The sequence below is a fragment of the Schistocerca gregaria genome, chromosome 10 (assembly GCF_023897955.1).
Source record: "Schistocerca gregaria isolate iqSchGreg1 chromosome 10, iqSchGreg1.2, whole genome shotgun sequence".
Classification (NCBI taxonomy): domain Eukaryota; kingdom Metazoa; phylum Arthropoda; class Insecta; order Orthoptera; family Acrididae; genus Schistocerca; species Schistocerca gregaria.
Genome location: NC_064929.1, coordinates 192,938,430 through 192,954,571, shown reverse-complemented (window position 1 = coordinate 192,954,571; position 16,142 = coordinate 192,938,430). Strand labels below are relative to the sequence as shown.

General features: G+C 39.6%; 1 protein-coding gene across 4 annotated transcripts in view; it reads right to left on the bottom strand.

The window, feature by feature from the left end:
* LOC126293296 (uncharacterized) overlaps positions 1-9,745 on the bottom strand; it is an 83,923-nt gene extending 74,178 nt beyond the window's left edge. For 2 of the 4 annotated variants that reach the window (XM_049986426.1, XM_049986427.1), the window contains exons 1-2: positions 9,098-9,736; positions 931-1,412 (exon numbers count right to left, since the gene is read on the bottom strand). In XM_049986426.1, coding sequence (XP_049842383.1) covers positions 931-1,394 — 464 coding nt within the window. In that variant the 5' untranslated portion in view covers positions 1,395-1,412; positions 9,098-9,736. The other 2 variants (XM_049986425.1, XM_049986424.1) reach the window with 2 other exon arrangements.
* Between the last annotated feature and the right edge of the window lie 6,397 nt (positions 9,746-16,142).

Sequence of the window (16,142 nt, the reverse complement as noted above, 5' to 3'; positions counted from 1 at the left end):
GGCCCACCTGAAAAACCCATGTGTGGAAACGCTGCCCCAGTGGAAGAGAGCCACTGGCCAGCAGTGCCCAGCCACTGCTCAATCACACACACACACACACCTTAAAAATCACTGGCTGCTGAGGCAGTGTGGCCTCAGCAGCCAGAGAATGCAATTTTGTGTGTGTGTGTGTGTGTGTGTGTGTGTGTGTGTGTGTGTGTGTGTGTGTGTGTGTGTGTGTGTGTGTGTGTAACCTGCGAATCCATAAAAAAAGGATCAACTTACTCAAAGTAGCAGCTCTGCTGTACTTTCAGATGATTCTATCTACACAAATCTTTGAACCAAAGTGTCATTTCACCACCACATATGACACATTTTTAAGTCTCTTAATTTAATCAATGAAACATGAACCAATGGACGACATAGCCATGCACAACAAAATCACTTGAATCAGTCCACTTTATTGCACTCGCTGCCATAATCACAAATTTTGTCTCTTGAAACTCACTAACACATGAAAAAATGGCAAACAAGAGAATGGTTTCAATTATGGCGCTACAAATACACTGCCTATGTTTTCGCCTCTCACTAGTTAAGTCAAAGAATCATTCCACTGGCTCCATGGAACTGACATTACCAACCCATGAGCAGTAGATAAGCACCACCGTGACTGCCATTGGCCCTGATCTAGACTTTCGCACACATTATCAATCACACAAGCATATTGAATACATAATAGATTATATCTCTCACTACATGATCCTAAAACTGGAATGCATTTTTAATATACAGTGAAACCAAATCACAGAGATAAAATGAGCTGAGAGTACTTTAAAAATCTATTGTTTCCCCACACCTGTGTCAGAATAAAAGGAATAACAACACCCTATCTATGTCTTTCATGCAGAATAACTGCACAATGCACATTTTAAGTATTATTAGATTTGTTACCAGATTTGGTATTCCTTGTCATCCCACAACTCTGGATCTTGGGACAGCCTTCTCCAACGAGGACACACTTTTTGTACAACATCTATGAGCTCACTGAAAGACATGTGAGACAAGATCTTTATCAAAATCTCGTCAGGCATGTCATCAATGGTCACGTGCCAGGAGTCTGTACTGTGTACCGTGCCATCAGCTGCATCAGAAATTTCAATTTCCAACTGCTGTAAATTCGAATTAGTAGCAGTCACATCTGACAGGGAATACACACTGTTGGTATTTTGTGAAGCAGAAGTGACAGATAGAAGAGCTTCAGGCAATGCACTGCTCTGACACCCTGCAATGTCTTCACCAGGCACGTGGCATCCACCACTGTGCTTGGGTTCTGAAGCTGTTGCATTGCTGTGTATGTCTTCATAACTCTGGCAGTCGGAAGGTTCCGGAAATGGAATTGTCGTGTGGACCTCCATCAGAGATACGTGCAGGCACTGAAACAGGCAAAGAAAAATGCATATCCAAATCTGTATAATAAACCTAGAGTAAGATAAGCAAATGATCAAACTTGCATGGCTAGAAGCTGTCTTTCAAATAATTTTTTTTATACGTGAAAATACAGCCCAGTCACACTAATGTGACCACCAGCCAATAGCCTGAACAACCACCTTTTGCAATGTGGGTCATTGCGAGATGTCCAGGAAGAGAGAGAGTGAAATTTTGGAAGGTACTGACAGGAATGTGGAGCCACGCCAACTCCAATGCTTCGGCCAGCTGCACTAGGTTTCTCGGTTGAGGATCCACGGTGCAAACAGCCCAATAGCGGTGGTCCCACAGATTCTCAACTGGGTTTAAATCCAGGTGGTTCGGTTGCGAAGGTATTACAGTAAACTCATCCCGGTACTCTTTGAACAACACACTTACACTGCCGCTAAAAGGCATCGTGCCTATGAAAAACAAACTGGATGTAAGTGTGGGCAAGGATATATGCATACTTGTGTTGATCCACTGTGGCTTCCAGAATGATGAGATCACACAGAAAATGCCATGAAAATATTGCTCAAACCATAATATTCCTTCCTCCAGTCTGGAACCTTACAACAATTATTGCAGGGTGTTTGCTTTCAGACATTTATTCTGTACACATCAATGGCCGTCTGTACAATGGAACATAAAATGTGATTCATCTGACGATGCTTCCTGTCACTACTCAGTGGACATCCTGGTACGCTTGTTCCAGCATTTGTCAACAATGAACAGTATTCAGTACGGGAGCACGAACCGAGCACCTACTGCAGAGACCGATACACAGCAACACTGGCTGAATGATCGCTGAGGAGACACCGTTGGCAGCCCCTTGGTTCATCTGAGCAGTCAGTTGTTCAACAGTTTATTAGCTCGTTTCTCCACAGTATCCTTTCCTTCAGGAGTGCTAGTTCTGCATGGTTCACAGGAGAGCTTCCGTAAAGTTTGGAAGGTAGGAGACGAGATACTGGCAGAAGTAAAGTTGTGAGAACCGGGCACGAGTAGTGCTTCGGTAGCTCAGTTGGTAGAGCACTTGCTCACAAAAGGCAAAGGTCCCGAGTTCGAGTCTCGATCAGGTATACAGTTTTAATCTGCCTGGAAGTTTCATATCAGCATACACTCTGCTGCAGAGTGAAAATCTCATTCTGGAAACATCCCTTAGGCTGTGGCTAAGCCAGGTCTCTGCAGTATCCTTTCTTTCAGGAGTGCAAGTTCTGCATGGTTCTGTAAAGTTTGGAAGGTAAAAGATGAGATACTGGCAGAAGTTAAGCTGTGAGGACCGGGCATGAATCATGCTTCGGTAGCTCAGTTGGTAGAGCACTTGCCCGTGAAAGGCATAAGGTCCCGAGTTCGAGTCTCAGTCGGGCACACAGTTTTAATCTGCCAGTAAGTTTCAATGAATGCACTGTTTCCCACGTCCCCCTGACATGCTTTGTATGTATACCCTCCACAGCTAGTGCTGTAACTTGCAATCTGTGAGTAGTTATCGCATATTGATGTCAATGTAGGAGGTGGTCGCATTAATATGACTGGACCACTTATCTATTTAAAGATTAACTTATATCGTGCTGGCAGAGTGTGATGCCATCACGTGGCAGAGACAAATGCCTCTCGAGACAACCACCGGCTGACACTATGTGAAACACAGAATAGCAATATAAAATTTGACACATTAAAGGGACCTCAACAGGAATTGAGGGTTTTGGGACAGGAATGTTAATCTTATTCAGACACAATAAAAATATGAAAGTATCTGACACAGAGGGAAAACAGAGCTTTGGATCAGGGATGTTAGTGGAACTATGAACTGTACAATATATGCAAAAAAAGATTGTTATGCCACATTGTTGTCTTTGCAAACTGCAAACCAGCTGTTACCTTCCAATCTAAGCTGGCCCTCTGCTACACTACTGTTCCATTTCTAACTGCTCCAACTTCACCTAAAAGAATATTACTCTCCCACACACCGCATGTATCGCCACCACCACTTATATAGACATCTTAAACAAATTGATGTAAGCGACCATCGAAAGAAATGAATTGCATATGGTATGCAGGGCAATTTCTGTAATGTTTGGAAGGTAAGAAATGGTACTTGTGGAGGAAAAGCTGTGAGGGAGACTAGCGTGTCAAGCTCGGATAGCCCAGTCATACAGAAATTGCTCGCAATACTACACTTAAAAATACATACCAATGACTCAGGAGGCCTAAAATTCATTCATTGCTCAAAAAGCAGCTTTGAGTGCAAACAGACAATTTATCCCCTTCCCCCTTTCCTTATATTATATTCACACGTCAGTTTAAAGAACATTGTTCAACTACTTATTAATGGTGATCGTTCTAATTCATGTACATAACTTTGTTCAAACAACACTGCAGTGTAAATCCTGTTCTCTACTTGCTATATGTGATTTGCAACAGAAAGAACAGTGGAGTATTTGTAATCTCAACTGTGGCATCGCCCAATGCAGTTCCCAACAATCAGTCTTTCCTTCTCATCCCATATGGTAAGTCTCCCCTGACTCGAGGTTCTGGCTGACTTTCCCAAAATCTACCTCTTTTCCTAGACATCTCCAGTCCCTTGCGTTCAACCTTCTTCCTTCCTTTTCAATCCTTCTACCTGGAGAAAGAGCCACTGGCTCTGAAAGCTTGCCAATTACGAGGGTTGTTTTTTAAGTAAGGGCCATTTTTATTTTTTTAAAAAGATACAAATACTTTTGTAAAAAAACTTTTATTTTCTGATTCTACACACTTTTACGCATTTTTCTACATAGTCACCTTGTTTATTTAAGCACTTGTCATACCATACAACTAAGTTTTTAATTCCCTCTTCAAAGAATTTGGCTGCCTGCTCTGACAGCCAAGAGTTCATGGCCGCTTTCACTTCGTCGTCGTCATTGAAGCGGTTCCTGCCAAGATGGTGTTTCAGGTACTGGTAAAGGTGAAAATCGCTAGGAGCAAGGTCGCGGCTGTATGGTGCATGGTCCAAAACTTCCCAGCCAAAACAATCAATCAAATCCCGAGTCTTTTGAGAGGTGTGAGGCCTAGCGTTATCATGCAGGAGCAAAACTTCTTTTGGCAGCATGCCACACCTTTTGTTTTGAATTGCTCTGCGGAGCTTCTTTAGAGTTGCACAGTACGCATTTGAGTTGATTGTTGTTCCTTGTGGCATAAAGTCCACTAGCAAAACACCGTGCCGGTCCCAGAACACAGTTGCCATAATCTTGCACATTGACAGCATCTGTTTGGCTTTGACCTTGACGGGTGAGGTCGTGTGTCGCCATTCCATTGATTGTCACTTGCTTTCGGGAGTGATATGGGATACCCATGTTTCATCTCCAGTGACTATGACTCAACACGTCATCCCCTTCTTCCTCGTAATGAATCAAAAAGTCCAATGTAGTGGCAAATCTCTTCGTTTTTTGGTCCTCTGTAAGGAGTCTGGGTACCTACCGAGAACACAGTTTCTCAAAGTTTAGGTTTTCAGACACAATTTTGTACAAAACCGATCTTGAAACTTGTGGAAATTCCAAAGAAAGAGAGGAAATTGTGAATCTTCTGTCCTCACAAATCTTTGTTTCGACTGCAGCCACCAAATCATCAGTGATCACAGAGGGCCGGCCTGATCGTTCTTCATCATGGACGTTTTGACGGCCATTTTTAAACTCTCTAACCCATTGATGCACTTTACCTTCACTCATTGCATTCAAGCCATAAACTTCTGTTAACTGATGAATTTCTGCAGCTCATAGGCTTCTCGTGGTCAAAAAAAATATCACTGACCGTATCCCACACGCAGCGGGCGGTTCAATAATCATAAACATTATAAAGTAGCACAGTGATGCGTACACATCAGCTACAGAGCTGCAACTTGCATCAGTGTGAACGGGAAGGATGCCGGCAAGTGGCGCGGTGGCTTGTTGCGGTGTCAGCGCGAACTACGGGACTATACGCGCGAACGGCCCTTACTTAAAAAACAACCCTCGTACAAACATATTTTATGTCTGTGTTCTGCCGCTGCTTGGTGAATAGATTTTTTTTATCCATCCAATTAAATAATTTTGTCAATAATTGATTATTTACACCACCAGTTGTTTGATTTGCAATGTACTGCACATTGTGGAAGTATATGCACAAGGATGTGTTACTTGTGCAACTTGCGCTATGGTCTTTGTTTACTTATTGTAGCATTTTGCTCTGTTGATATTACTGATCGATAACCACTGTTTCATGATGCCAAAACAAGAGTGTAATTTCAACAGCAGTATAATGGCAATGAAGAAACTTTAGAATGTACATTGTGCAAATCAAACTTTGCAATTGGACATGGAGGAAGGTCTGACATTGTGAATCACATTAAGACAAGGAAATACTGCATGAGTGCTCAAATGAAATGCATTTATTGATAAAGTACATAAAAGTGAAAAGTACAGTGACAGAGTTAGTTACTGAATTTCATGTTCTGAGGATCATTTTGCACAATAGATTGTAATGATATGGAATGAGTCATTTCACATTCACATCACAAAGTAATTTGTACATATGGTTATATTCTGAACATTTTTAAATTTCTTTCTTACAAAAATTAAAAATATTCAGATGTTGTGAGTTAGGAATAGAAATTCTTCTACGGAACAGGAGTTGTAGAGGACAATTTCTCAGTCCCTCCCCATGATTTGCAATGATTCTGAGTCACAAATGTGGCTGAACTAAGTTGTTTTAGGAGTCCCAATGTCTGCTTTTTCCAATTTAAATTATCATCAGTGAGGACACCTAAGAATTTTGAAGTTTCCACTATATTTATAATTTCCTTGCCAAGTGTTACACTTATCATTGGTGCAGTAACTCAGTAGATGAGTGTGTTGTGTCTTTTTATAATTGAGGGTGATAACATTCACAGAAAACCAGTTAATGATACTTTAAGAACTTTTATTACCATTTCTTCTGTTTCTGTATATATGTTTGGACTGATTACAATACTAGTGTCACCTACAAAAGGAACTAATCCCGCTTGTTGTATATTAGACAGAAGATTGTTTACACATATAAGGAACAATGATGGACCTCAGACTGAGACTTTGAAAACCCCTCACCTACAGAGTGAAAATCTCATTCTGGAAACATCCCCCAGGCTGTGGCTAAGACATGTCTCCACAATATCCTTTCTTTCAGGAGTGCTAGTTCTGCAAGGTTCGCAGGGGAGCTTCTGTAAAGTTTTTCACTCTGCAGGTGCAGATAGGAGACTAGATACTGGTAGAAGTAAAGCTGTGAGGACGGGGCGTGAGTCGTGCTTGGGTAGCTCAGATGGTAGAGCACTTGTCCGCGAAAGGCAAAGGTCCCGAGCTCGAGTCTCGATCCGGCACACAGTTTTAATCTGCCAGCAAGTTTCATATCAGTGCACACTCGACTGCACAGTGAAAATCTCATTCTGGTATCTTATTTTACTCTGAGCCTTCCTTCTCAGAGGAACAATGATATGGAAGGGCCCTGAGCGGAGAGGGAGAGCCATCAGTCTTTCTGGCATTGACAGACAGTGTCAAAATTTTTATTTAAAAGCATGTGACAACTTTCTCCAACTGATCATCACCCAATACTAACATCAAACAATAGCTCTTCCAGTACACTTAATGTTCATTTGTCTGGCTTTGTTACCCCCAAGAAATGACCATTTGTGTCAGACCTTTGCTCTGTGAACAAATCTGAGCATCCAAATATTACAAAAAAGGGGGTAAACTTTCTATCATCACACTGCAGAGCATGTACAGTACTCTTCATAATTTTAACAATTCTTGCCTTGTCTGAAATATTCACACTTTACGACAAATGTTAAATGCAAACATTCATTCAGAATCGGGGCCACCGCATCAAAAATTCTGAGGTCCAATGCACCTTTAGTGGCAAATTTCTTGCACATTGTGCTACAGCAATGGCCTTTAATATAATAGCTGTCAAGAAGCTGCTATAAAATCAATTCTTCCAAGTGCTACAACACATTTCATAACAAGATCTTTCACCCATGGGATAAGTTGACAAATCTCTTTGGTTGAAGCTCTTCTGACAACTGTTAGAATAAATCAAATTCTCCTGCTGACAACAAACCAAGGTAGTTGAAAAATACACCAAGCACCCAAGACTTTTTTTACCGGTATTTTCAAGGGTCCAAGCATAATCAAACTTTGAGAGGGAATGTGCAAACTTGAAGCTCATGTGGTGTTAAAACACCTTTGAAAACTCTAAATTTGTAGTATTTTTGGCAAATTGTGGTTGCCACCAGTCAGCAGTTTCTGTTTGTCTAATGCTGAGGCATATTTTTCCATGTAGAACATTGAGAGCTCTTGTATGCCCATTATTATATGCTAATATTTTGCAGTTTCACTTGCTGGTCATTTTGGAAACGATGTCAGAGTGGACAGATTGCCATTAAAATGTTGCATCAATATATCTCCAGAACCTTTTGCAAAACATAATAGCCTATGTAGTCAGTGGCAACATCCATTAGAAAAATGTGCTCCACTAATAAGTAGGAGGTGCACTCAGCCTCAGGACGTCAATTCAGGACTGAGTAGCAGCAGCTCCACAGTCCGCAAAGTCGGCTAAATGGCCAGGAGAGTGGTGTGCTGACCACATTCGCCTCCATACCACATCCTCATGACAGTGCAAGGCAGACCATGACACAGTGGTTGTACACATCCCTTGGAACATCACGATCTGGATGAAGAGCTTGTTACTCCGTTAATAAAATTAAACAACTTTTAGAACACACCACTAAAAATTTACCTAGAATCCAAATATAGAACATTTCAGCCTTTCTACCACTTGGCCACACACAGTTTTCCCAAAATGTAGCTAACATCTTAACAACTGTTATCAAGTGTGATGAACGGTTGCTGCTTGTGGCAGTTACTGCATTAGAAAATATGTCTGTAACCTCAAGTGTCGGAAGGAAGCAAAAGAGTTTGGGGAAACACAAAGAGAACTGTGTAACACTGCATCACCACCTACACCCCAACTCCTCTGTCTCTCCAATACGCTATTGCAGCACACTTGCTGCATTGTCTAATAATCTAGGCCTACTCTTCACAAACATCGCAAAAGAAATCATTATAGTACATTTGTACCTGCTCACAAAACACTTCTAAAAATTTGCTTTCACAGAAACTGGGAATTTTTTCTGATTTAAATTGAATTCACAGTGTAACTTTTGGTACATGTTTCACAACTGTTCACTTTCTTTGGCATTTGACAAAGACGCCTCGAAATAGGCTCCATTGTCTATTTGAGAAGCTCTCACGAGGTAACTATATACAAAATTTACTGAGAGGAAAGTACCGTTTAAAATCAGTTGTGATGTATTACTTAACATTGCCAGAGACGAAGGGTGTCAAATGGCACGCAGGAACGGTACTAGCATCACACACTGTACAGTACAGATGGGCTACTATGACAGCATTTTCTTGATACTCTAAATTAAAGGAACGCAGTGGAATTACTACGCTTTTAGTACAGTGTTTTAAAATCTCCACACAGACCCAAAGATTATCTTATACGTTACTTTAATTCGTAAACAGTGTCCTCTCAAACTCCCGCATTGATCGATAAAAATGTGTTATATATGAAATCAAATAATTATGCAATTACGATACTAGTAACTCACATCCAGTTACATCCGCCTCACTGCTACTAACAGGGTGTTTTCTCTTATGTTCTTCCGGTAGGCCTACTCCTCACTAATCACAGATGCGCAAGTTTCGGCATACTAAAATCACTCCCATCGAGGTCTTCCCGATAAACACACCTTTCCGTGAACTCGACTGATCGATCTGCATGTTGTCCTACAATTCAAAGAAGAAAGCTGAAGATCATAACCACAGTGGCAAATCACTCCCACTACGGTCTTCTTGCAAGATATGGAACGTATTTTTGCCCAGCGAAAAAAACACTCGTTATAGTAACATGACGATTGGTCTTGTAGACTTTCTAGTATGTCCGAACTATAGAATAATAAAGCAGTTATAACTTTTATTACTTTAACACTCGTAAGAAAAAAACGATAAACATTAACAACTCTGTCACTATGTCAACAGCGGCAAAGTTTGTGCCGATGTGCTCTAATACGTCAGCGATACGATCACGCTAAACTCATTCGGCAAAAACGTCAAGGCGTTCCCACAGACTCGTGATATTAGGTTATAGGCAACAAGCATCAAAGCAGCCAAGTGCTTACTATAGCGAGACATTCCCCTAATCTGCACGAGCCACACATCGCTCAACTTAAATCGCGGAACTCATCCGGACGTCGCACCGCACTAGAAGAGCCAACATAAACGAACGCAAAAGCAATGTACCGTACGGTAAAAATGCACTTGACGGCTGAAAAATTTAGTTGATATATCTATAGTTGACATGTGTTACAGAATGTGTTCAAGAAGAAAGAAATGCCATACGTTATTTCAAATTTTGGTATTCTTTGTTTGGTGACATTCTGCACGTCATATAGTTGGCAGTAAAAGATTTTGGTGGGCATTCGAAATTATTTGTAGGTTTTTCTATTTTTAAGTTATGTGCATGATACGCATTTCTGTAGCTAATACATAACACAAATTACCAAGGAATTTCTTCCAGGAGTGCTAGTACTATAAGGTATGCAGGGGAACTTTTGAAGGCAGGAAGTGAGTTCCTGACGGAAAGCTATGAGGACGAGTGACGAGTCGTTCTTGGATAGATCTGTCGGTAGAGCATCTACCCGCAAAAGCGCAAAGGTCTAAGTTTCGATTCCCGGTTCGGCACAGTGTTTTAATGTGCCAGGAAATTTCATCACCTCTCCTATTCTTCCACCTCTAAGAAGTGGAAAATGTAACGGACATCTATCAAGTTAAGAAATGTGAGTTTGTATCCTGATGAGTTGCATGCGGAATTTCCTGTAATGGAGCTTTGTTCTTTGTTGCACAATGATTGTGGCTTACTGTCACGAAATCTAGTGGAGAAGATGGGGACTTTTTCGTGATCATTCGTCTTCTGACCGGTTTGAAGCAGCTTGCCGTGAATACCTCTCCCACGCCAACCTATTATTTCATTTCATTTCATTTTATCATCTTCCTGTAAATCATTTACATGATGTAGGAATTGTCACAACAAAGTTATCGTACTAGTACAAGTACTCCAGACATAATAATGGAGTATCACTTTCAAGGCATTTTTTAAAAGTACAAATTTAGACATATAAATTAAAATTTTTGGCAATAAATTTACAGAGATTCAAAGTACTCATCTATGTCATAGAAAGTTTTGCTTAAAAGCTAATTTTTAAGCTCAGTCTTAAATTTTACTTCATCTATTATTTCCTTCGTGTACACTGGCAGAACATTGTAAAGTTTTACTCCAATATAACTTACATGCTTTTGGGCTTTTGTTGTCCTTACCCTTTCTACATACAAATTCTTACGAGTTCTAGTATTATAATTATGGCAGTCCTCATTTGTATGTAGAATTTTCATATGAGCTCTTGTACACAGAATGGTTTTAAAAATATACAGTGATGGTATTGTGAGTATTTACAGTTCTTTGAAGAGTTCTTGGAGAGTTATGTGTTATGATTCGTACAGCTCTTTTCTGAAGTTTGAAGACATCTGTTAAGCTTGATTTAGTTTTACCCCAGAACACTATGCCGTAAGACACGATGGACTGAAAGTAAGCAAAATACACTAGTGTAGTAGAGTCTGTGCTGCATACTCTATATAATAATCTCAATGCAAAACATGCCGAATTGAGCCTGTGGGATAAGTACTTGAGATGGTCTTTCCAGCTTAAGTTTTGATCAATGTGCATGCCCAAAAACCTTGTGGATTGTACACTCTCTATCTTCTTATCCATTAGTTTTAACTGGAGGTCCATATCTTGAGTTGATTTGCCATACTGTATATAATTTGTTTTATTTAGATTAAGTATTAACTCATTAGCATTAAACCAATGTTGAATATATTTCAGGACTATATCAGTTGTGGTGGTTAATGATTTTTTATCATCACTTATAATTATGCTAGTGTCATCTACCAACAACATTATTTTGGTAGAAATATTAGGATTTTTTATGTCATTTATATAAAGCAAGAATAATAAGGGACCAAGAACACTGCCCTGTGGGACACCTATTTCCAATTTCTTTGCATCTGAGACCCACTTGATTTTCTGATTTTTATGTCCTGCGATGATTTCAATCACCTGAGTTCTATCTTGAAGGTAAGATTCAAACCACTGCTTCACAACTCCCCTTACACCTATTGCCTCCATCTTGTTTACCAGAATTTTGTGATTTACTGTATCAAAAGCCTTAGATAAATCTAAGTTAATTCCCACTACACATTTTTTAGTGTCGAGACTCCTGACAATCTCTTTGGTATAGGCATGGATAGCTGATTCTGTGCTGTGGCCCGAGTGAAAGCCATGTTGGTTGCAGTTTAGAAGTTTGTGAGCAGAAGTAATTTATGAGTCTGGTTTTTATTAATTTCTCTAGAATTTTTGAAAGTGATTGGTGAAGGAATATTGGTCTATAATTTTCTACCTTGTATGGATCTGCTTTTTTAAACAGAAGTCTAACCTTAGAGATTTTCAACCTCTCAGGAAACACACCCTCGCTGTAATCCTGTTTTCTTAGAACTCATAATTTCGGCTACACCTCTTCCATGGCTGTCTGCTAGAATAAGGATTTCATGTCTATTTTCCAACGTGTGTTTTTTTGTTTTGTTTACAAATAGTAGGCCGATTTGTTTTGCTTTGTGAGCGCAATTTAACGTTGATCACTGAACTGTCCGTGTGAATGATGGTACAAATTGATTGTTCTTTCTCCTCTGTGCTATTTTCAAGCACACTAAACCTATCACTTAGTTTTAAAGTAAGTTTCGCTGTTTTTGTTTTTGGTCGTGTGCTGCTTATTTGACTGTTATTTGAGAACTCTTGTAGGCAAGATTTTGAGGAATTTCTCACACTTATTACCAAGTATTCAAGCGTTTTTGCGTATTTTATAATATAATCGAGTTCTTTCCTAAGTTCGTTCTCTACATTCACTTGCAAACCTGCCCTGTGCATTTCACTGGTATTGTCCAGCCCGTTGCATTCCATACCGCAGTCGCACTTATTTAGAACTTCCGATGGTGAGGAACAATGGGTATGCCACCACTTATGATTGAACGCGCAAATTCTTAATCCATTTAATACAATTTTATGGCATATGGTACACTTCACTGACGAAATACGATCACAAATTACCGAGCGATTTGAAACTACGTGTATACTCGCCGCCATCTTTAAAACACCTATTAGTCACAGAGCAGCATCCTCACGCGACGTCCTTCGTTATTTGTTTGATGTATTCCAATCTCTGTCTTTCCCTGCAGTTTTTACCATCTATAGCTTCATCTAGTACCCTGGAAATATTCCCTGACGCCTCATTAAACACATGACCGATCATCCCGTCCCGTCTTCTTGTCAGTGTTTTCCAAATGTTCGCCAATTCTGCAGATAACACCCTCATTACTAGTCTTAACAGTCGAGTTAAGTTTCCACATTCTGTAGCACCACATAGTTGTGACTACTACATGCGCAAACAAAGTTGACACTCGGTGCTGTGGCTGATGGAAGCGACCGCAACGGCATTTCCCAATTACAGTCACTCCCATAAGCCATCGCGCCGAGTGACAATTTTGTTTGCGTGAAACAAGGAGACATTGATTAACATTGCAAAAACTTATAATCTGCATGGCCTAAAATAACACCCACATCCGAGACAGCTCTAGTCCAAATTTTTGCAGATAAAAATAAACTTAACCCAACACTAGAAGTATACAGTGCGAGCACCAAACTGTAATTCTAAAGGTCGATGTTAGCAAGATAGCTCAAACCCAATCCCACCTAAAACTTTACGAAGGTTTTTCACTCAAGATAAGTTGAACAAGCTAAACGCCCTCCTTTGTAAAGAAAAGTGGACAGAGATGTATGCACCAATGATGTCAACATGAAATTCAACACATTTCTTGACAAAATGATCCACCACTTTGAAGAGGCTTTGCCACAAAAACCAGTAAGAATAAATAATAATAAGAGAAACAAGACTCTGGATTACACCAGCTATAAAAATCTCTTGCAAACATAAAAGAATACTTCACATGTTATGTAAACAAATTAGTGACTCCCCCCAACTAACAGAATACTATAAAAACTACACATGTGTCCTAAGAAGTATGGTAAGACAGGCAAAAAGAATAAAAATGATGTCTACATTGGCGAATCCAGCAATAAAGTAAAAGCAATGTGGAATATCATAAAAAGGGAAAGAGGGGAAATGAAAGCTACACACACGAACATAGAAATCAAACTCAACAGTGAATCTGTATCTAACCCTGAAGTTGTGGTGAACTCTTTCAACAATTTCTTTGGTCAAAAATAATCCTAACATAAACTACCAACCAGCGAACCAAAAATATCACACACATGCAGAGTCAATTTTCGTTACCAAAGTCACTGAAAATGATGTTGCAAAAGCCCTCAGAGAGTTAAAAAAATTCATATTCAGCTGGATTTGATGGTATCTTAGCAGCTGTAATCAAAAATTGTGTCCACACAATTGCTGAACAATTAACTGCCCTCTGTGACTGTTCTTTCCAGGCACGTTCTTTCCCTGAAGCTCTGAAATTTTCTAAAGTAATTCCTGTCTTCAAAAAAGGTGATAATGAAAATATGAATAACTATAGGCCTATCTCAATATCATCTTGCTTTTTTAAAGTTTTTGAAAAAATAATGTACAAAAAACTGATAGACTTCACTGAAAAAAAAAGGTTTACTAAGTTTAGCTCAACATGGGTTCAGAAGCAACAAATCTACTGAAACTGCAGTATATGATTGCATAAATACGCTATTATATCTGCTAGATTAAAAAAACCATAACAGGCATATTTCTGGATTTGTCAAAGGATTTTGACATTGTTGACCACAAAATATTGCTGGAAAAAATAGAACACTGTAGTATCAGAGGAATTGCAAACAATTGGATTGCTTCATTCCTAACCAATCAGATGCAGGGAGTCAGCATGAAATACATTAATGGACAAACCAACTCAGTAACCGAAATGCTATCGAGTAAAGTAAGGTGTACCACATGGCTCAGAATTGGGACCTCTACTTTTCCTCCTGTATATTAATGACTTGAGCCTGAATGTAGAGGCACACAAAACAATAATATTTGCTGATGGCACAACTGTACTCCTCAAGGGGGAGAACACAGAGGCTGTGCAAGAAGCTGTGAACTTGGCCACTGAACAACTCAGCAACTGGGCTAAACTCAACAGCCGGCCGCGGTGGTCTCGCGGTTCTAGGAGCGCAGTCGGGAACCGTGCGACTGCTACGGTCGCAGGTTCGAATCCTGCCTCGGGCATGGATGTGTGTGATGTGCTTAGGTTAGTTAGGTTTAAGTAGTTCTAAGTTCTAGGGGACTAATGACCATAGCAGTTGAGTCCCATAGTGCTCAGAGCCATTTGAACCATTTTTTAAACTCAACAGATTAACTATCAACACCAAAAAGACAGCTTCCATGAACTTTCACACAACACAAAATGCAAATTCCTCTCAGCCACTTGTCACTGTAAATAACCAACCAATAGATATTGACACTGTTTTCAAATTCCTGGGTCTGTGGGTTCAAGATAACGTGAAATGGAATACACATACAGTAAAGGTAAATGCCACAATTAGTATTGGCTGTTATGCATTGAGTGTACTGAAATTATGTGCTAGCCTGAAAACATTAACCAGCGATACTACCCTTACATACAAGCCCACCTAAAATATGGTGTGATGTTCTGGGAAAATTCTCCAACTGGCCTGAGCACATTCAAAATCCAGAAGAGAGCAATGAGGATTATTACTTGGAGAAAACCCAGAGACTCCTGCAAACCCATCTTCAGAAAGTTGGAAATCCTTACACTGCCTTGCCTATACATTTTCGAGACTCTAAAATTTATCAGAAACCACGTAGGGCCAACTGACTACAGAGTCGTAAAAAATAATGAAATACATAAACACAACAGCAGGAAAAAATCAGATATGCATGTTTTACGTACAAACACTCAACTATGTAAAAAGGAAAAAAGGAGCTTTCCACATGGGCCTCCAACTGTTCAACAATCTTCCCATTAGTATTAAGTCCATCGAAGACAACATAAACTTTAGCAGAGCTGTGAGTCATATTTGTTGTGTCTCTGCTTTTGCTCTATAAATGAAAACATAGAGCAGTAATCTTGCTATTTATGTTAAATTGAAAACATTGTGCAATTGGAGTGAAGCAAACTTAACCAATCTTTGCAATGTAATCCATTAGGATACTTGCTGTTAATATATGCTAACAATATTAACTGATATTTTCCAACTTCTGCAACACACTGTGTATTATCAGATCACATGGAATAAATAAATAAATTAATTAATACAATTCATTTTTTCTTCACAATAATATGAGACGTATCATGTTGCCATCTTTTTTATTAGTCATTGATACATAAAAACAATTTTTTAATATAATTTTATCAGGTAATCAATGCGAATACACTATGACGATACCTACTAATAGCACTATGTCTTGAGGCCACAAGTGGCCCATCAGGAGCATCCGACTGCCAAGTCATCCTCAGGTGAGAATGGGGATAGGAGGGGTG